This window comes from Diceros bicornis, chromosome 21 (assembly GCF_020826845.1).
Source record: "Diceros bicornis minor isolate mBicDic1 chromosome 21, mDicBic1.mat.cur, whole genome shotgun sequence".
Classification (NCBI taxonomy): Eukaryota; Metazoa; Chordata; class Mammalia; order Perissodactyla; family Rhinocerotidae; genus Diceros; species Diceros bicornis.
The window spans coordinates 20,656,474-20,677,417 of NC_080760.1; the positions used below are offsets into that span (position 1 = coordinate 20,656,474).

The 20,944-nt window shown below is 36.4% G+C and overlaps 1 protein-coding gene across 6 annotated transcripts in view; it reads right to left on the reverse strand.

The window, feature by feature from the left end:
* Positions 1–20,944, reverse strand: part of UBR5 (ubiquitin protein ligase E3 component n-recognin 5) — a 122,327-nt gene that overhangs the window by 68,837 nt on the left and 32,546 nt on the right. For 4 of the 6 annotated variants that reach the window (XM_058564745.1, XM_058564741.1, XM_058564742.1 and 1 more), the window contains exons 2-9: positions 12,603–12,647; positions 12,124–12,205; positions 11,530–11,606; positions 9,690–9,809; positions 7,126–7,315; positions 6,780–6,939; positions 6,028–6,177; positions 4,019–4,230 (exon numbers count right to left, since the gene is read on the reverse strand). In XM_058564745.1, coding sequence (XP_058420728.1) covers positions 4,019–4,230; positions 6,028–6,177; positions 6,780–6,939; positions 7,126–7,315; positions 9,690–9,809; positions 11,530–11,606; positions 12,124–12,205; positions 12,603–12,647 — 1,036 coding nt within the window. The remainder of the gene's footprint in view (positions 1–4,018; positions 4,231–6,027; positions 6,178–6,779; positions 6,940–7,125; positions 7,316–9,689; positions 9,810–11,529; positions 11,607–12,123; positions 12,206–12,602; positions 12,648–20,944) is intronic. The other 2 variants (XM_058564744.1, XM_058564743.1) reach the window with 1 other exon arrangement.

A 20,944-nucleotide genomic window follows, 5' to 3' on the forward strand; every position in this document is an offset into this window, starting at 1 on the left:
CCAACTCACAAACTAGTATAAACTTGGCTGGTGAACATCAGAGACTTGGACTTAGAGGCACAGACTTAGGCACTCCCTCCATGTCTCACTTTGGTACATAAAGACTGCCTGTTAATTTCCTATTATGCTAAATTATTATTGTAATAAAATGTTTTCATTCCCTGCATTCTAGTCCAGTCAGACTAGGGGCATGGCATGTATCTCTTTCAGCTTGTGCCAATTCTCTACTGGCAGAGAACCTGGCACACAAAATACTACTGCCACATGGACCTACTTGGAATATCCAAACCCACTGGGCTCTCTCACCCTCCAGGACCTGCAGAAACTGCCTGTTCACTTTAGGGAACAGAATCCTGCTTCCCTTTGCTCTTTACACTTTACACATACTAACTCATTTAATTCTTATGACAATCCCCTGAGGTAAAAACCATTAAGCCCATCTTACAGATGAGAAAACAAAGGCCCAGGGAGGTTAAAGAATTGACCAAGCCGCATAGCTAGTACGCGGCAGAGCCAGGATCCGAACTCCAGCAGTCTGGCTCCAGAGTCCACACTCTTAGTAATCACTCCATGTGGCCTCCTGCAATTCCCCAAAGAGCCTTGCACCTAATTCTATTATTTTACTTTCTTGAAAGTATTAACATCATTTTTCTGCCTTCCTACAAAATTTTCACCCTAACACCTAAGCAAAAGGCTTAACAGACAGTATGCATTTAATCAAGGCCACTAAATTAATACTGATTGAGCGACCCTCACCTCTGTCTTCATGGAGTTTTCAACATCACTGTGATAATTTCCAATTATGCTTTTATACTAGTTTTGGCATTAAAATGAAAGAATAATTCATGGAAATATTTAAAGTTTGAAGTTGCCTCAAATATTTTCATTTCAAGATTATACTGTATTTAAAGAAAATATTTCACCATTAAAGGAGCTTTATTAGACTACAAAATGGTGAAATTCTGAAGAAGTGGCTGTTCCTCTAAATGGAAAAGTCTATAATTCAGATAATTTATCAATAGAATTTCTCATGTACCCTAAAAAAATGAAGAATGAAAATTCTACAGACACTAATCAAACTTATAATTTAAAAATATTACATTAGGTCATTTCTGAAACTAAGCTGGAATGCATATTTTGACCAAAAAAAAGAGAGAGAGAGAGACTATTTCCAAGTAGTGCACTCTGATGCCCTATCTCCCTGCACTCTCCATCCCCTATTAAGCCTTCCCCAAAAACCTTCTACTCCTCAGGGATCACTACCCCCAATTTTGGAGGACCAATATGGTCCTTCATTATTGCCTGTTTCTTTTTTTTTTTTAATAATTTTATTTATTTATTTATTTTTCCCCCAAAGCCCCAGTAAATAGTTGTATGTCATAGCTGCACATCCTTCTAGTTGCTGTACGTGGGACACAGCCTCAGCATGGCCGGAAGAGCAGTGCGGCGGTACGTGCCCAGGATCCGAACGCCAGCCGCCAGTAGCAGAGCGCGCGCACTTAACTGCTAAGCCACGGGGCCGGCCCTTTTTTTTTTTTTTAATAATTTTATTTATTTATTTATTTTCCCCCCAAAGCCTCAGTAGGTAGTTGTATGTCATAGTTGCACATCCCTCCAGTTGCTGTACGTGGGACACGGCCTCAGCATGGCCAGAGAAGCGGTGCGTCAGTGCGTACCCGGGATCCGAACCCCGGCCGCCAGCAGCGAAGCACGTGCACTTAACCACCAAGCCACGGGGCCGGCCCTTGCCTGTTTCTTAAAGTGGTATTTATCCTATGCACCCCCATGATAGTTTTGCATATTGTCCTAAAGTCACCTGAAGGTAAGGTCCTTTTTTCCTTTAATAACTTTCTGCATTCTCTTTGTAAGTGTAGCATTCAGCCCTGCAAACAAGCATCTACTGGTATTTGTTAATAACTGTGATAATGTTCAATAGTTTAATTAGGCTTAAACTGTTTTCTTTCCCTGAAATAAATTTTTGATGTCTAAATTTCAATCATTAGTTAATAAAAAGTGGTTCTTTTTCAATGACAAGATTTTTTTTTTTTGAGATAGATCAGCCCTGAGCTAACATCCATGCCAATCCTCCTCTTTTTGCTGAGGAAGACTGGCCCTGAGCTAACATTCGTGCTGATCTTCTTCCACTTTATGCGGGACACCGCCACAGCACCGCCTGACAAGTGGTGAGTCGGTGCATGCCCGGGATCCGAACCCGGGCCGCCAGCAGCGGAGCACGCCCACTTAACTGCCAAGCAATAGGGCCGGCCCCTTCAATGACAAGATTTTAAATTAGGTGTTTGGTTTCTAGGAAAAAAGGTATAGGTAGGAGGTAGGACACACTTTGTTTCACATATTGCTATTCCTGCCTCGTTCAACGTCTAAACAAACCAAGGAAATAATACACTAAGTAAAGTCTGTAGCGTGTCAAAATTTCAGGATGCACTTAGTAACTATCTCTGAAAACAAGTTGTACCTAAAAACATGCCTATCAGTAAAGGCCAACAAAGACTGGCTAAATCTAACAGAGGGTACACTGGCCAGGGAAAAAGTGTGCTAAACTTGTACTGTTCAAAACACTTTCATTAATCAAAAATAACACATGATAAAGAAGTCTAGACTAATATATATGCGATGCAACTATTAAAACAAGATTCATGAGTCCTCTATTACTTCCTGCCAATGGAAGTAGACACAGGCCTAATATGATCCAGGCAAGAGAAATAGGAAACACAGAACAACGTATTAAAAAAAAAAAAGAAGAAAAAGCCCAGTGGTTTAAATCACCTCCTGCCATTTGAAGTAAAAGTAGAACTTGAGACATTTCTAGTTTTATGGAAATAAGTAACAGAATGCAATTCAGGGAAAGTTTGTCAGCTGCCAAAAAAACCAGAATAACCTTTTGTTTACGAAGAGACTGATTAAAATTCATGTTCCTTCTTGCATTCAAGCTTTCCACATGAGCTGAATGCAGAGGAAAATAAACGAACTACCTCAAGATTCACAATAACTATGAAAAATAAACAAATTCAGAAAGTTAAACAATATTTTCCTTTAATACCCCAAATATAAATTCAACTTCAATGAAAGAAAAGAAATCCCTATCAGAATCTCCCTGTTTGCTAGAGATTAACCTCAAAGTTCTTATCTTCTCTTTTACTTTAGTTGTACTTAAGAAAATTTCCTACTGGCTCTGGAAATAAGAAGAAACAGGCACTCCAAAAAAGAGATGAAAAACATACTGCTTCCTATAGCAGCCTTTGAAGATGAATTACCAATCACCTAAAACAATGAAACCTATGTACCATCAATAGGATGCACAGGCTCTGTTTCACTTGTGGCCGTGATGGATTTTTAAACATTCAAATCAACTTAAATTCTGGATGCTTTCTAGAATAGAAGCCAGTCATCGTACTGCTCGGGATGCAGAGCAGAACTCCCCCAAGTCCATTCCTGTTCAGCCTGTTTTGTCTCCCACAGCATTTAGAGCAAAAGCCTGTCAGAATTCGCTGCCATCAAACAGGACAGCTAACTAATCAAAGAAACACAGATCCCTAATCTTGCCCCGACATGCATGTATCAATGACCACAAACCCGCCCTGCAGAAACTGGGGTCCACTTGACATTACAAAACAAATTTCTACCAAGGGATACACCATCAGTTACTGGAGTATTTATCACAAAAAAAGAAGTCCTGAAACAGAATGCTGATGTGTTATCTGGAACTACCATTTCAATTTCTCTGATTTACTTCGTCAAGTAGAAAAAAAATAGCACCACTGAACAAATATTAAGATGACTCATGTGGTGCCAAATTAAAGATGCTCTACTTATATTTTAAAACAAAATAAAAATATCACTTTATGTCTGTGTATGTGTGTGTTTTTTAATATATAATGGTAGTACAAAAATCTGAAATAAAATAGAGACCTTTTTTATGGGGGGGAGGTGCCCGGGGCGGGAGGGGGAAGTTGCCAGAAATCCATTTAAATGGAACGGGTGGAGATTTTTTTCCAAATACCTTATCAGGCCACCACTGCAAATCTTCTCCTAGAGATACTGGACTTTGAACAGGTGTATTCTTCTTATCCAAGTTTGGCTCTCCTTCCTTGCTGGTAGAGCCCCTTTCATTATCAAATGAGGCTCCATCAAGCCACCTTCGTTCACGTAAACGTAAAACAGATTCACGTTCACGCAACAGCTCAGAGTCTCTCTCTAAGGGAAGAAGGAGAACTGGTATGCAATTGGGTCACACCAGTGGGATAAAAGTAAGCCACTCTCTAGTAAAGACCCTTCAGGATGCAACTAACAGCAGTTTATCTACTCACAAAAATTTAATGTAAATGTATATCTAATAAGCCTGACATGCAACATTCAAAACATTAACTCTTTCAAGAGAATCTATGAAAATTATCAACTAGTATTTTTCAGAACTATGTAGAGGCAGACTTTTCTGACTTCCAATTACATGTTTTTAGAGCACAACTGCTTTACTTTAAACTGGGTTTTTTAAATGGAGTTTAAAATTTTGGGATCTCATTAAAAATGCTTACCATAACTTTTTATTTATCTATTCACAAATGTGCATAAATTAGAATTTCAACACATTAGATACATACAAAATTTTAAAAAAGAGTATTTGTTAGAAAGTCTTCAGTTATTAAAAAAAACTACACATACAGGAAAAAAACTCGACAAGGTTAAACTACAAACCCATTAACATTAACTATAAAACTTTTTATAATCAAAGCCCTTGTTTAGAGTAATTTTATAGGCTGGATTTTTATGGATAAGTCTTACTTAAAAATTTTTGGGAAAACAGACAGGAAATTTTTTTCTTTTAAGAATCTTTATAGAAAGATTTTCTTACAAAATGCTTCCCCTGCAACCGCCCTACGAACTCTCTAAAGCCAGTTTTTTTCAGTTTGCTCATATATTATCTTTTAAATAGGTAATCAAAATATACTTTCCAAGGCTTGGATAAGAAGGATTAAAAACAATATTAAGTTGAACCATATGAAATTGCCACCCATGCAGGTCAAAAATGGTCAAGTACCAGCAATTTCATATGGTTCAAACTAAACAATGCTACAGAGAATGATGACCTAAGGAAACACAAACGGGAGAAATTTAGAAAGAATTATTTGTGTTAGATATTGAATATTTGAAAATGCAATACTTGATGCATTTAAGGCAGTAAAGTATGCATTTATTTAAAAAATTCTTAAAACTATTACATAATAGGTTCAATATATTAAAAGATCATCATAGGTTCATTATTTTAAAACTCTGCTTTTAAGTACTAGGTATTTGCAGCAAGGTCTTAATATTATATGGTATCTTTTCCAGTTGACTAATGATTAGTAAATAATACAGCTGATCCTTGTCTGTTATTTGAATCAAGTGGTTTGACATTCTGGAAAGTAAAAATATTGTCTTAAGAAAAGTTAAAATGCAAGCTAAATCTATGCCAACATATACAAAGAAAGTCTTATATTTGTATGATTTCAAAATCTTCTTTCTAACCTCTACTATGTACTATATCTTTTAAGGATTTCACACTTTTGAAAATAGCATTTTAATAAGCTAGACATTTCTATATATTTATTATTGGCCAATCCCATTCTAGTAAGTTTTTTCCTATTTCACTCTTCCATCTAACCAGGATTTAACATGAACCGAATAATCACTTTATTTTAATCAAATAAATTAAAGAGACTTGTTTTCTGAATGCTGCATGTCACTGTAAAGTAGAATTCTGCTTTTAGTTCAGAATCCATATGCCTAATTAAAAATATAGTTAGGTAAGTCATAACTCTTGAGAAGTATTCCACAATGTAGATAAGATCATCTCTAAAGTCCTATTGTGGCTCTTCAAAATCAAAAATAACTAGTTTTAATGCCAAAGCATCCAAAAACACTAAGTAATGATTTCATCTACTGTAATATTAAAAGTTCAAATATAGTGAATCCTACCACTATCTCTCCATACAGCCAGCCAATGATTACAAGAAATAAATGCAAAATTACCTCGAGAGGAGCCTAGCCTGGAAAGTGATGAACGACGAAAAGAAGGGTAACCAAAATAGCTAATGTCTTCAGAAAACATGGCATCCGCATCAATAATGACACTTGGGTGGGCAGAATGAATGTCAGCATCAAGAAGAGACATAAGATCCTCTATAAACAGAAACAAATACAAATGAAGCAGATATAGAGAAAATATCTGTAGACCAATTGAAAGATCTCTAAAAATTACAACAGATTAAAATCAGGGACTGACTACTGACATAACCTGAGGGAAAAAGCAACAACTACCTAGGAAATAAAGTTAACATTATTAACAAAGATTTTAAGGAACATCAAATGCACGATTGCCCCTTGGGCTACCTACTAAATAATCACAAGAAAAAAGATCTCTTTTAAGATACTTGTGACATCACGGAGATAATACAGTCAAAACGTAAATACAGTTCAGTTATTACATATTCAGTAATAAGGGCATCAAAAAACAACATTCCAGAGTCATCTGTGAGCAAGTGATAAAGCCATGCACACATATTCATGTCTTTATTAGGACCAAACACAAATCCACTGAGCAAAAACATTTCTCCATTTTCCCTTAAAAAGAATTTCACAATCAAATCAAGCATTCTAGTGAGAAATATCTACCACCTTGGAAAGAAATGTCAGAAAATCCACTGTACTTTAAAATTCTATTCCGTAGGTAAAAAAAATCTCTCCCTCCAGAGATGAGAAAACCATGATGGTGATCCACCAACCTCCAGGCAAATAAGATTCACTGGCTGTATCATCCCCATCATCTCCATCTTCATCATCCCGGCTAAGTAAATTATTTACAGCAAGGTTTACATCGAGATTTGTTCGTTGAAGTTCCCGAATAATGACACTTCTGGATTTGCCTTGTAAAACGACTTGCGCCTGAAATAAAAGAGTGCTATGCTAATTTTCTTTTGATAAAGTCTTTATCAAAATCGGCTTTCTAGGATCAATACAGAAAAGCAGCATCTCACGATTCATAACATGAGACATGACTACAGCCCACTATATTCAGTTAAATCTCCCTTGTCCTGTTGTCTTACATTAAGTGTTCTACAAGATCCACACCTGTGAAATTAGCTCCTCTGGAATGACGGATGCTGGAATAACTGGCTGGGGCTGACTGCCCAAAAGCCCAGACCCTCGATCCCGTCCCGTCCGAATAACTCGAGTCTGTCGGCGGGAATCTCGAGCTCCAGCTGACGACCTACCAGAGGATCCTCCTCCACTTCCACCTACTCCAGAACTCCAGCGACTTCTAAATATTGGAGAATTTGTAGAATTAGCAAAAAGATCGCGTTGGGTCTCATTTTCATTCTCTTAAACTAAGATAAAGCTATTTGTCTAACTGACATATTTTATAGTAGCATTTTGATAGAACAAGGTGATAGAACTGACCTTTAAAATAACACAGTTTCAATTTGTTTTAATGCTTACATATACATTCACATTTTAGAAAGAGAACTATCACACTTTTGCATCTTTTAAATAATTTCTTAAAGATCCACATACCAAGTATTTCTATAGTCACAACTCTAAACTGAGTTGCAGAATACATCTCGCCTTTGCATGCAAGACTCATCAGACGTAACTACCAACAATCTGTTACACAAAAAGTAAAATTCATTTAGGACTCAAAGTGCTTTGCATGGAATAAAACATTCATTTGCAAAGACAGCAGTTCATTAATATTTAGCACTATTAACCACCCTGACCAAGGGGAAGCTACTATTTAAAACATACATGAATTTTTTCTTAAGTATCTTAGAAAGGGCATGCCTACATCTTCACATATTGCCCCAAACATCAGAATTAAGAATCTTCAGACCAAGTGAACTAGATAAGCATAAAACAATTGCTTTTCTGCAGTCATCAGATCTAAAAGAAAATGATGACACAAATCACATTAGCCTTTTAAATTATGACAGTGCTGGTTCTCTGAAAAATGCATCTACTATGTACTTAGAGATCATTCAATCTAGAGAGGGGTACTTTACTCCCAGCCCTCTTCACTGCAGTCAACTAAGGCTGAACCTTCAACCACCCACTGCAAACAGATTCAGTTTACATTTGATTTTCCAAGCCTTTCTTTTTTTCCCTTAAAAATGTTTCAATATATTAACCAGTAACAATTCTCAAATCAATATACAACAAACTTCTTGGTCTCTCTTCTCACTTAAATGGAAAGCCCAATCTCTGTCTAAACAAACAAAACACTTTTTAAATACTTTCCTCAGTTAAAAAAAAAAAACTCCAAGAAACCTGGTGTCAAATCTTTTTCCAGGTTTATCAAATGAAATGAAAATTTCATTTATTATTGCATATTATTTCAGAATTCTATCATACATTTTTGTTATGTTATGTTAGTTGTGTGCATAGAACCATTAAAAGGAGCTACATCACATTTTAATAGACCAGAGCTATGTTTCCTATTAATAGCTCTAGCACAGAATGAACTAAAAACGATGCACTCATCTAAATGACCTTCCTCTCACCTCAAAATAAACTTAGTTCAGCATAAAAACAAAGCAGCAAAGAAAGTAAGCATCTTGGGATCTCAATTTTTAAACCTAACTTTACCTGGAAAGTCAGTGTCAAAATAAGAAAAATGTTTAAAACCTTCCTCCACTCCTTAATTATATTTTGAAACAATCTAAATTGCTTCTAGTTATATTTCTCTGATCAGCCTTTGAACACATATGCTGACATGACTGATTTAGCATTATCTAATCGTTAATTGGGTAATTTCAGAAAATCAAGAATCAAGGTATAAAATGAGTGAAATCATCTGGCATGGAATTTGTATATGATTTTCTTTAAGTTTGATAGCATATCAACTTTAGATAAAATGGAAGAAGAGTTGAGTATCTAGTTTAAAAGGTAGATATTTTATAAATAATTTAACAAGTAAAAGTTAAGTACAGACTTCCAGTTACAAAATAAATAAGTTATGGGGATGTAATGTACAGCATGATGACTATAGTTAATAACACTATACTGAATATGTGAAAGTTGCTAAGAGAGTAGATCTTGAAAATCCTAATCACAAGGAAAAACAAATTTTTTTAACTATGTGTGGTGACGGATGTTAACAAGACTTACTGTGGTGATTATTTCACAATATATAGAAGTATGGAGTCATTATGCTGTATGCTTTAAACTAATGTAACATTATATGTCAATTATACCTCAATTTTAAAAAAGTAAAAATAACTTTATTAAAGGCTGTAAGATTTAGTTACATGATTTTCAAACCTCACTATATTAATTCAGAAAAAACTGCCAGATTTGGATACCAGAAAGGAATAAATGTTAAATTTTTTCACCCAAGAATAAGTCACAAATGAGACCAAAGATGGTATCTTTGAAAATTTTAAATAACATAAATGATGTAATAAACACATGTAAACATTAGACATTTTTAAAAGATCAAGAACCTGGGGTAATTGTAATTAGCCTGTGTGGGTTATTTTTATCATGGTGGGTCACCATGAGCAACAAGCTCCTGCCCAGAGTTCAGGAGAGTTTCCTCATTCCATCGCTAGATAATATTGAAAACGATCACTCACAGTGAGCGTTCTCACACAGCGGTGGCCCAGACCAGTGGAGGCCATCATCTAGCCAGAACTTACCCCAAGGTGTTGCCTGCCAGCCTGCCCAGAGTCTCAGAACCTGAGAGAAACCATGGGGAGTCGCTTGTCCTTCCAGGCCTCGATGTCCTCCCCGCCCCCGAGTTGCTGTTCAACTTTGACCTGGGAAAAAACAAGAGGTAGAACAATCACAGAACAGTCCCAAACTACCTAAGAACAAGCACAGAATTCCAGGACTCACTACTCTGGGACCTACTGTGGTAAAATACTACCAGCCTAACAAGTGTCTGATTACTCCTACTGAAATGTATACTTCACATCAAAGAGCAAACCTAACAACTTGTAGCCTCATAACAATCCAAGGCTCTTCCTGGTTGAAACTGTTTTCATGGTTTAACAGCAAATGAATTCTTCTTTAGATTTTTTTTTTTTTTTTTTTTTTTTTTTTTGCTGAGGAAGATTCGCCCTGAGCTAACACGTGCCGATCTTCCTCTGTTTGGTATGTGGGTCACTGCCACAGCATGGCCGTCAATGAGGGGTGTAGGTTTGTGCCAGGGAACCAAACCCGGGCCACCGAAGCAGAGCATGCCAAGCTTAATCACTAGGCCAGGGGGTGGGCCCCTTCTTTAGATTTTTAAAAAGTAATCATGCTTTCCTTAAAAGCAGTCAATTGAAACTCAGCATACATTATCTAGCAACCTTTTTTATATGCCATCATTTATAAAGACAAAACTTTAAAGACCCTGTCATTTCAAATTGAGTTACATGATTTGGAAGTATTAAAAGGGAAAAAACGTTATCTAAAAAGTCATTTTAGGGCCGGCCCCGTGGCTTAGCAGTTGAGTGCATGCACTCCGCTGCTGGCGGCCGGGGTTCGGATCCCGGGTGCGCACTTTCGCACTGCTTCTCCGGCCATGCTGAGGCTGCATCCCACATACAGCAACTAGAAGGAAGTGCAGCTATGACATACAACTATCTACTGGGGCTTTGGGGAAAAAAAAATAAATTAAAAAAAAAAATTTTTTTTTTAAAAAGTCATTTTAATCAAAGAACAGACCTGACTTAGGACCCACTAAATACATAACATCATTCTTCTGGAAACCTATTTCTGTTACATGATCATACACTCTTCTGCTACTTTTTTTTTTTTTGTGAGGAAGATCGGCCCTGAGCTAACATCCATGCTAATCCTCCTCTTTTTGCTGAGGAAGACTGGCTCTGAGCTAACATCTATTGCCAATCCTCCTCATTTTTTTCCCCCCTAAAGCCCCAGTAGATAGTTGTATGTCATAGTTGCACATCCTTCTAGTTGCTGTATGTGGGATGCAGCCTCAGCATGGCCAGAGAAGCAGTGCGTCGGTGCGCGCCCAGGATCCGAACCCGGGCCGCCAGTAGTGGAGTGCACGCACTTAACTGCTAAGCCACCGAGCCAGCCTTTTTTTTTTTTTTTAATTTATTTTGTGAGGAGATCAGCCCTGTGCTAACATCTGCCAATCCTCCTCTTTTTTTGCTGAGGAAGACTGGCCCTGAGCTAACATCCGTGCCCATCTTCCTCCACTTTATATGGGACGCCGCCACAGCATGGTTTGCCAAACAGTGCGTCGGTGTGCACCTGGGATCCGAACTGGCGAACCCCGAGGCAGCCGCAGCAGAGCACGCACTTAACTGCGTGCGCCACCAGGCCAGCCCCAGCTACTTTTAATGCTAATATTTTAGCTGAAAATCACTACCTGCATAAAATTAAAATCAAACTACAAAGTAACCATTTCACTCTATCTTAAACATCTTTTAACTTGAGGGTTACCAAAATCAAAACACGGGTTTAATATAATACCTTTTAAGAGTTAAGTGTTAATTAAACAGAAAGGACATAATGTCTTACCCATCATTATTATCAGGTTTACCCAATTCCAATCTGTCTGGCTGTACTGAAAAACCGATCCTGCAAACTCTACCATCCTAAAAGCAAAGAAAATAGAAGAAATTTCCAAAGTAATAATGTGAATTTTTAAAAAATTAAAAATTTCTTTAAAAATTAAAAAATTTTTAAAAAAATTAAAATTTGAATTCATTCAACTAACAGATTATGTATCTATCACTGTCCATTCAGAAGACAACAAACAAGCTCCCTTCCAGGAGGTGCTGGTGCCTGAGCCGGGGAAATCTGATTTACATATACTGTCAAGAAAGCAGTAAAAATCATTTAAAATATCCCAATCTAACAGAATTCAGACTAAGGAAATGACTGGATATCACGAACTTCTCCATTCTGTTACTAATTAGTTTCAAGCTCTACTAAATCATTTAAGCTTTCTCTGGACCAGAGAATTTACACAATAAGGAAACAGACCTGAGTGATCTCTGAAATAACTCTTGCAAGAAACTGCTGTTTTCCGTGGTTAAAAAGGAAGACACATGATGATGCGGAGTTGTACTTTAATTGTTCATTTTCATTTCTCTATCTTAAACAATTTACCTCCAGAAGAAAGGCAGCATGATTTGGTCCCACCACACACTGTTTAATAGTAGCCTGTTCCAATACATTCAAAGGTGGATGGCTGCAGAATAAAAGAAAGAAAAGTATGCAAGTAAAATTATTTTTAAATGGTAAATACATCCTAGGTGTTTTTCCTTTTTAATTAATTTTAATTTCAATTAACAAAAGAAAAAAATAGCTGGCAAACTCTGTTTTAAAAAACTAATATTTACATATTTTAAAGCAATAATTGAAAAATAATAATTATGATATCCCCATAGTCATTACAGCTCCTTGGTATGCTCGATTTTTAAAAAACCAGTATGAAGAGAAACTATAATTCAATTGAACCCAACTTGTAAAAAAATGATAGTTAGATTAAAATATTCTTATTAGTTGCCGCCTAAATATGAGTTATTTTTTCCTAATTAAAAAAATCATTCTTTGTCAGGAAATTTAAAATATCTTAAAATTCTTACCTGTTTAAATTATATTTGTTCAGTTTCTCTGAAACTTCTCGTAACCTTTAAAAACAAAACAAAACATGAATAAACCACATGTATAGATCTTTTGTAAATAAAACAGTTCTGATAGGTACTTGTACCATTATTTTGATGATTTCTAATGATAGTATACAAAAAATTTGCTATAGCAAGAATGCTTTTATACTATCTTTGATTTTTGTCCCAAAAAAGATCACAAGTCAACTCTACAATCCCTTCCCTCACCACCCCATCAGCAACCTAAATAATAATAATAATCCCATTTTACAGATGAGGAAACTGAGGCCTCTAGACTTTATATAACAAAAAGTGGCAGTAGAGCTGGTACTTGAACCAATGCTCAATGGAAAGCCACTTGTTTAAACACTGTGCTATATAGTCCAAAAGAGATTCTTGAATGTACATGTATGTATATCATGAAATGAAAATATTTGGAAAGCACAAATCTATTAAGAATTTAATATAATGAGACATAAAAAGTCTGAAAGCCTAACTGACTTAAGACAGGGTCTCAAGTTCTTAAAGGACCTTATGACACAAAATTGTACAAATTAAAACTTCCATGTGCATATCTATAAAATAAGGATAACATCTCCCATTTTTAAGAGTACTGAATACTTAGAAAAATCTCAAAAGGCTGCACAAGAAAAAGATATTAATTCGTATTATCTATTATGATTTTGTTGTTTCTCTCAAGGAAATAGTCTTGAATTAATATAAAATATCGTAATACTCATTTAAACTAGGTAGTTTTCTCAACCTAAGGAAGTCATTTTAAAATGTAAAGATGTAATCAAATGTAGAGACTTTAAGAGTTCAAGTCTATTAAAGTTACCAAAAAAACCACTTGGTTTTTCAAAACTTTTTCAGAAATAATTCTCTCAAAAATCAACAGAATTTTAGAAAGCAATGGAAAAAATTAGAACATTAAATCAATAAGAAATTTCATGAATTTTGCTTTCAAAGGGTGACAAAAATACATGAAATCAAATTTCCATCATTTGTACTAACAGATGAAAGTGGTATACATACTCCCAAAATAAATCACACCTTAAAGCCAGTTTAGGATTAAAAAGCTGCCACAAATCATATATGGGCAAATAATTACTTCAATAAGAGATTCTAGTAGGAGCCAGCTGTCCGTCAACTTTACTTTATCCTGTAAGTTCTATCCTCTGTTCAATGCTGAGGAGCATCTTTCAAACACTGACATACGTATAGTAACAGTCCCACAACGAATCTCATTCGTAAGCAAGAATAACTTTCAAATGATGCCATATTTAATTTCTCTCCCAAGAAGTAGATAATAACTGGTAACTTTATTCTCACTCCCAAAGATTAGCATCTGATCATGTGTGATGTGGCCCCCAATAAAATACATTTTCATTTTTGTAGCCTAGTGTTGTGTTTACTTTAACAACAATGTGTTTTCACTGGTCCTATAAAGTCAAGCCTTTTCACTAAATCCCAGTTTGCTCATTTACAAGGCACGCTTCTTGGTTCCAAGACGAGATAAAACATCATAAGAGTAGGGCACTGTGGGACTCATGAGCTCTGAGAGAAGGCTGACTAGCAAATGGGAAGAAAATAAAGTGGGAGGCTCCATTCTGGGCCATAACAACAGCCTTCAGAAGACCCAGAGCAGAGGCGGGGGCGCTCATTCCCTCCAGCCCACATTTACTACGAGTAATTTAAAAACTTATGCCAGGACTAGAGCCAGAGAGTGAGAAAAGGCTATGAAAGGTTAACTTCCCAAAACCACAATAGTGACACTTTCAAAAGGTACTTGTTCACTGGCATACGACTAAACCATTCATTTCCATTCCTTTTTTCTTAGCCCAACAATTTCTCTCGAGTGTTCAACAAAGTATACAGCTTGGGGGGCGGGGGGGTGGAGATAAAATTTGTCCAAGCCTTTTCAAAACTGGACAATAACTGAGAATAAAAATTAAATGCTGCTTTCACGGTTCCAAATATTCCACATACACAGTATTTATAAAGCTGAAATAAGCTTTGAGGACATCAAAATGCAAGAAAGTAGTAACTTAAGAACTCAACAGCAAACTTCAGGCTTTTAAAAGGGGGCAGAGGAAATGGTTACTGCCATCAATTAAATTTTCTAATCTTAAAAATCATAGTGGACTCCTAACCACATCAGAAATGCATATCTATTTGTAGTGGAAACAATACCTGCTGGACAGCAAGAAATCTGGGGTTTACCCCCAGCTCGTCTACTACTAACTGGGGTCATTTTAAGCCCATTAGGTCTCAGGCTCTCATCTATGTGAGGAAAACACTAATGGTCATCTCTGGTTCTTTTCGGTCCTGAAATTCTTATGAATGTATGAAAAGCAAATGTATCAGTGGAGGATATATATGTAATGTTTATATGGAAAGAGCACTTACTAATTGTCATATTCCATTCCATCTGAAACTTGCACATACAAACTGATTTTTCATGGAAATTTAAACTGTTTCCTTAAATATCAAATTTTTTAAATTTCTTAAATTCAATTCCAAAAATTTACACAAAATATATCATTCTTCCAAATCTCAAGACAGTTATCATGACTAAACTGGCCCTCGACACACTAGTCTACAGAGATCCCAGATAACAGTGACAAAGAAACCTTCAAGTGAAAAAAAGAAGTATTATGAACTAAGGAGTATTTAGTTCCCTTTCACATTATAGACCCCTCAGCAGACACACAAATTGCAGAATCACTGCAGGCCAATGACCACATTTATTTAAATTTACTAAGTTACTGAATGTCTCAACATAATTATTAGGCCCTCATCTACTTTAAAGGATCTTCCTCCAAAAGTTTACAATGCTTAGTTATTAACTATATTTCCTTTCATAGCAACATTAACAAAAGTTTTCCTTGTTTTTAAAATAAAAGGAAAACCACCCTAGAGCTCACCAAATTCCATTTCAGAATAAATCTTTACATGTAGTTGTGATGGAAAACAATTTTAAGAGTACTGCATAATATTACAAAATAACCTCATAACTCAGCATTTAATCACATTCGGGACAGACTGGAAAGCCTTTGTGAAGTGGCTGTAACACACAAAGGATAGGTTAGCAACAAGCTTTTGACAATCCTTAGTACTCCTACACCAAAGATTTATTCTATATTCCAATTTAATAACCTATTTTATTCCTTTAAATTTATACACATTTTACAGATCCAGAGGCTGCAATTTTTTTTAAAGCACCAAGGTAAGGTAACAGCAAACTGATGCTAATAGACAAGAAATCAAAGTATAACAGTACTTGCTAGAAGCTAACAAACTTCATTGCTGCCCTTGAAATCCCCTATAATTTCAGTCTCCTTTTCCCCAAATTTAACATTATCATTTCAAAGATAATTCATCTTCTCACTGATCCTCAATTGGCAATAGCACTTCATGCAGGTTCTTCAGTGTTGTAATTCTCTGCCTACTCCTGCCACATAACACACCCACATGTCAGACACACACACCCTTAAACCGAATGAAACCTGATGGATTTCTAGCTGAATTTCTAAAACTAAAAAATTTAGGCATATTTAGACCCCTAAAAGGCTTCAATTCTCCAGGACAGAAAGATATTCCTGACATCCCATGTTCTACAAGATGATGGTTTTCATCTATCTGGAACTGTAAGACAAAGTACACTGACCCAAGTTTCGTGTGTATCAGGAGTCACCTTCATGGTGGAAAGTGGCATAACCTGTGACCAGTACGTTCCCTCCAGTCTCACTCCCACTTATTTCAGGCCCAGCTCGAATGCTACCTTCTCCATGAACTTTCCCCGGTAGCACTAATTTTCCTCCTACAGAAGTCTACAGCTTCTCCCTCATACAGGACCTTCACTGTCTACTTTACACTCTCGCCATTTGTGTTTCTGTCTGAACTGGCTTCATAGATGCTAACCAAAGACAAGACAAAACTTACCAAGTCTTACCCCACTCTTTCACTTGTTTAGATACAGTTCCAACCATGAAAAATGTACAATAATACTTGTATACAATCCATTTCAGAGGCAGAAAAGGTTCCTGATCTTTATCTCAATGAAACTAACTCCCCAGGTCTTCCACCTCAAAGCTTAGAACAAGCAAGAAAAGTGTGAATATACAGATTTCTTTTAGAATAGCTGCCCATACAACTCTTACAAGCAGGGCAGGTAACAGACAGAAAACATTTAATGATTCACCACTTACCCAATAATCATATTAGCAAACTGCCTTTAAAGTGTCCTCATGCTAACCTCCAGATAGCCACCCACGGAATAAAGCTTTTACATACCCATATAATTTTATTTTGGAGTAAAGGGCTTAATAATCCATACAAAAAACCAACAGCCAACAGTCAATAAAGGTTACCTACAACACTAAATCACAGATGCCCACAGAAAATGTCTTAAAACTCACCTATTGTCATCCATGTCAGGGAAGGCAGGTAGTGCCAAAACACAAATGGGTACATTCAAAATCTGTGCCCAGATCATTTTCTTGTAGAAAAAGAAATACGGTAGGACTATTTCTGGCATTTCTCCAAAAGCAAACTCTTTAAATCTTAAAACCTAAAACCCAAGAAGCAATGAAATTGCACATATATATATGGAGCAACGACTCTATTACTATTACTAAATAAGATGGTACAGACAGGAGCCAAACCCACCTCTAAGCACAGAACACGGTCTCTCCACTGGTATCAGCATGCACTTTCCTAAGTAAAGGCAGTCAATCCTTAACTTTCACACCCTGTTCTTTTAGACAACTCTTGCACCATATTATACACACTGCCACCTCTGAACTGCTTCTTCCATGCCAACTGTTCACATTATCTCTGATATCAATAAATTCATGCTGTCACATAGTGGTCCCACCTGCCAGCCACTGTCATGGGGAGAAAAGGCTCTGCTTCAGGCAAAGTTGCAGAGAATGTTTTGAGATGGTCATTTACTTGAGCCACATCTAGTAGACACATCTCTACCCTCACCAGTAAACTTAAAGTCTGGAGCTAGCTTATTATTCCAGGCCAGAGGGCATCCAACCCAAAACCCCTTTTCACACAGTCCTGGAGCAAGCCAATGGCAAACCACCTAAGGTATGCTCACAGGGGAGCCCCTTTAGGGGGTGTCTTGGGTGTAAGATGGTCAACTGAGTTTTCTCCTCATGCTGCACTGTAGATTTGTTTTTGTGTGAAGGGAATAAAGCCTTTCCCCCACCTACCCACTCTCTGTTGTGACTTAAATATTAGAAGCTACCTTGACCCATGGGGCTGAGCATGGCAGGGAAGAGCCTGGAAGGATTAGGGTTGCCTTGACCCAAGCAAGAAGCACCAGCACATTAGGGATGAGTCTCTTCATCCGTGTGATTATGAAAGACTTTCGTTCTATGTCTAAAATTTGACTTCAACACATTCGATTTTCAGATACATTCTTTGAAATCCATTTTGTACTGCTTCTATCTGAATCTAACTCTAATCATGGGTTCCCCAACTTTGGGATTTCACAGACAGTAAAGAGGAGTGGGGTGGGTGAAAAATGAGAGATATAACTATTTAGACAACACACACAGAAAAAAAAAATCACAACACCTCATTTTCACAGCAGAAACATAAGACCATAATCTTAGAATAAATAAAAATTAATTTAGCTATACTAAAACTCTCTATTTTGTCCTTAATTTTTCTCATGTCACAGCTGACCACAGAAAACTTCAAAATTGAACATTAAGGAACCAATGAGTAAGAATATTGTAAAGGCCACCCAGGAATTAAAAATGTTACCAGAAACAAACAATCTTAGGCTTCAAGAAAGCAGAGATCGTAAGTTTATTTCTTTGTATCTCCTATAGAAGGGTATTCTCTAAAAGTACATAAGATTCTCTGATGCATATTCTTCACCTTCCCAAATATTCTTTAAAAGTCCTCTCAACAGCCTCCCTTCCCAACCTCTCATAATGTATTTTAATGATTCTCAAACTTCTTGATCTCAGGACCACTTTACACTCTTAAAAATTATTAAGGACCCCCAAAAGCTTTTGTTTATGTGGGTTACATCCATGATATTTATAATATTAAAGTAAAAACCAAGAAAAACTGCAAATATTTATTTTAAAAATAATAAACCCATTACACATTGACATAAATTACCTTATGAAAAATAACTATTTTCCCAAAAATATTTGTGACATGGGACTGTTTTACATTTCTGTGGACCTCTTTATCATCAATCTTAATATAAGGTAGCTCGATTCTCAGATCTGCTTCTGCATTCACTATGTCACACTATATTGTTTTCACTGAAGTATATGAAGAAAAGCCAGCCCTACATAGATAAGTTGCTGGATAAGGGAGGAATATTTTAATACCCTTTTCCGATCATTGTGGATATTCTGCTTTGATATTACACCAAAACTTGACAAGTGATAGTTTCTTAAAGGTTGGGAGCAATGTGAAATCTGAAACCTATCAATGAACTTTGAATAAATCTTTTGCCGATGCATGAGTCTATAATGGCACACGTTGGTCATTTGGAAAATATCAGTTTACTGACTTATGCACATCTTTAAAATCACATACATTCTTTAAAATCACATTTGTTAAAAATCACTATCAATGTTCTGTGCCAAATTCACAGAGATTGATACAGGTTTCCCAAAATTCTATTTTTGCTTGAAAGCTCAATTTTATCACTGGCAACGAACAGCTTCAGTTGTTTTCCTTGAAGTGACAGGTTCAATTCGTTCATTTTCAAGAAAATGTCTGTCAAATACCCAAGTCTGAATAGCCAGTTTGTCAGAGACTCTTTCAAGCAAAACTAGTGTTCCATGAAGAAAGCAGCTAGTTTAGCTTGCAACTAAAACAACTGCAAAAGTGCTTTTCTTCAAGACAGCGAACGTTCTCATTTTGTCACACTGAATATCAAAATGACATACACAAAGGTTAAGATTTAATAAAGTTAATAATTTTTACTGCTTCATCAAGAACACCCTTAAGTGAAACTGGCAAAAAGTGAAGAGTACAATAATTTTCAATACAATTTGGTGCCACTACTTTGATTTGTGCTAAGAAGCCAGTATCTTACCCACCATTGCTTCTGAACAATAGCACAAATTTCAAAACAGTGAAAAAGACAAATAAAGTCTCAGTATTACTGTCAAGACAGTTTTGACCTCAGAGCCCCTGAAAGGGTCTCAGGGATCCAGGGTCCACAGACCACACTCTGAGAACTGCAGTACTCTATTCTAAAACACAGTGCCATTAACGTAAGCAATACTAAATCCATGTGGGGAAAAAGTCAGTAATTGTTCATTCTTCTTACTAAAACAGCCACAATTGTCAACCAAAATAACCTCCTAATTACACACTTTTAAAATACTTTTTAAATTATGGATATTCTTCCATACTAAACCAAAACTCAACAATGATAGTTTCTCAAAGGTTGGTTGCACCGTAGAATCTGAAACCCTATCAATGAACTTTTCATATTGTTATACTAAAATCCATTGGTCCATCTTGCACTCTGAATAAATCATTTCTCCACGGATGATTCTGTTTAGATATAAAATAGCACAGTAAAGTAGCATGAAGTAGCATAAAGCATATTTACAAATTTAACACTGCCTCCTGACAGTATTAGACTCCCACAAAGGGCACTAAGTGTCTATCATTCATTTGCCAGTGGTTCTCAATAGAAGAGGAGGAGGCAGTAGGGGCAAGGACACAAAAGAACCTCTTTAAGAGTTACATGCAAAAGCTACAGTCAACTAGAAAAGGGGCAGGCAGAGCTTTAAGAAGATGTCACACACTGCCAGCCCACAGATGTACACATGATGTTGAATCACACGGCATTTTAAATTTTTTAAAGATTCTTGGCTAACATTTAAACTTGGAAGATTTCACACAGAATTTCAGATTTCTAGGTTCTTTTGAAAAATGAGATCTAACAACTGAGCTTATATTCCCTCGTGGTGACTCGAGGTGCCCTTACCTGCCCAGCACCTTTAGGCACCTGGTTTTGAGATGGCTGACATAGGAGGATTACTCCTCCCACTCTCTGAAAAAGGATATTCCCTTGGTGAAGAGGAATCTGATCACAGTTTTATAATTCAAATCTCAGCTTGTACATTGATCTCTAATATATCTTTGCTCAGCCGTAAGTCTTAACCACATTTTATTTCTTTAAATTTGACGTGACAATTTCTAAAATAGCAGTCTGACTTTTCTCACTTTTTGCCTACCGAAAAAGAACTATACCAAGTAGCAAACATCTGACTTTACTCTTAAAAGACCCCAAATTACACAAATGACAGCTTTTGCAG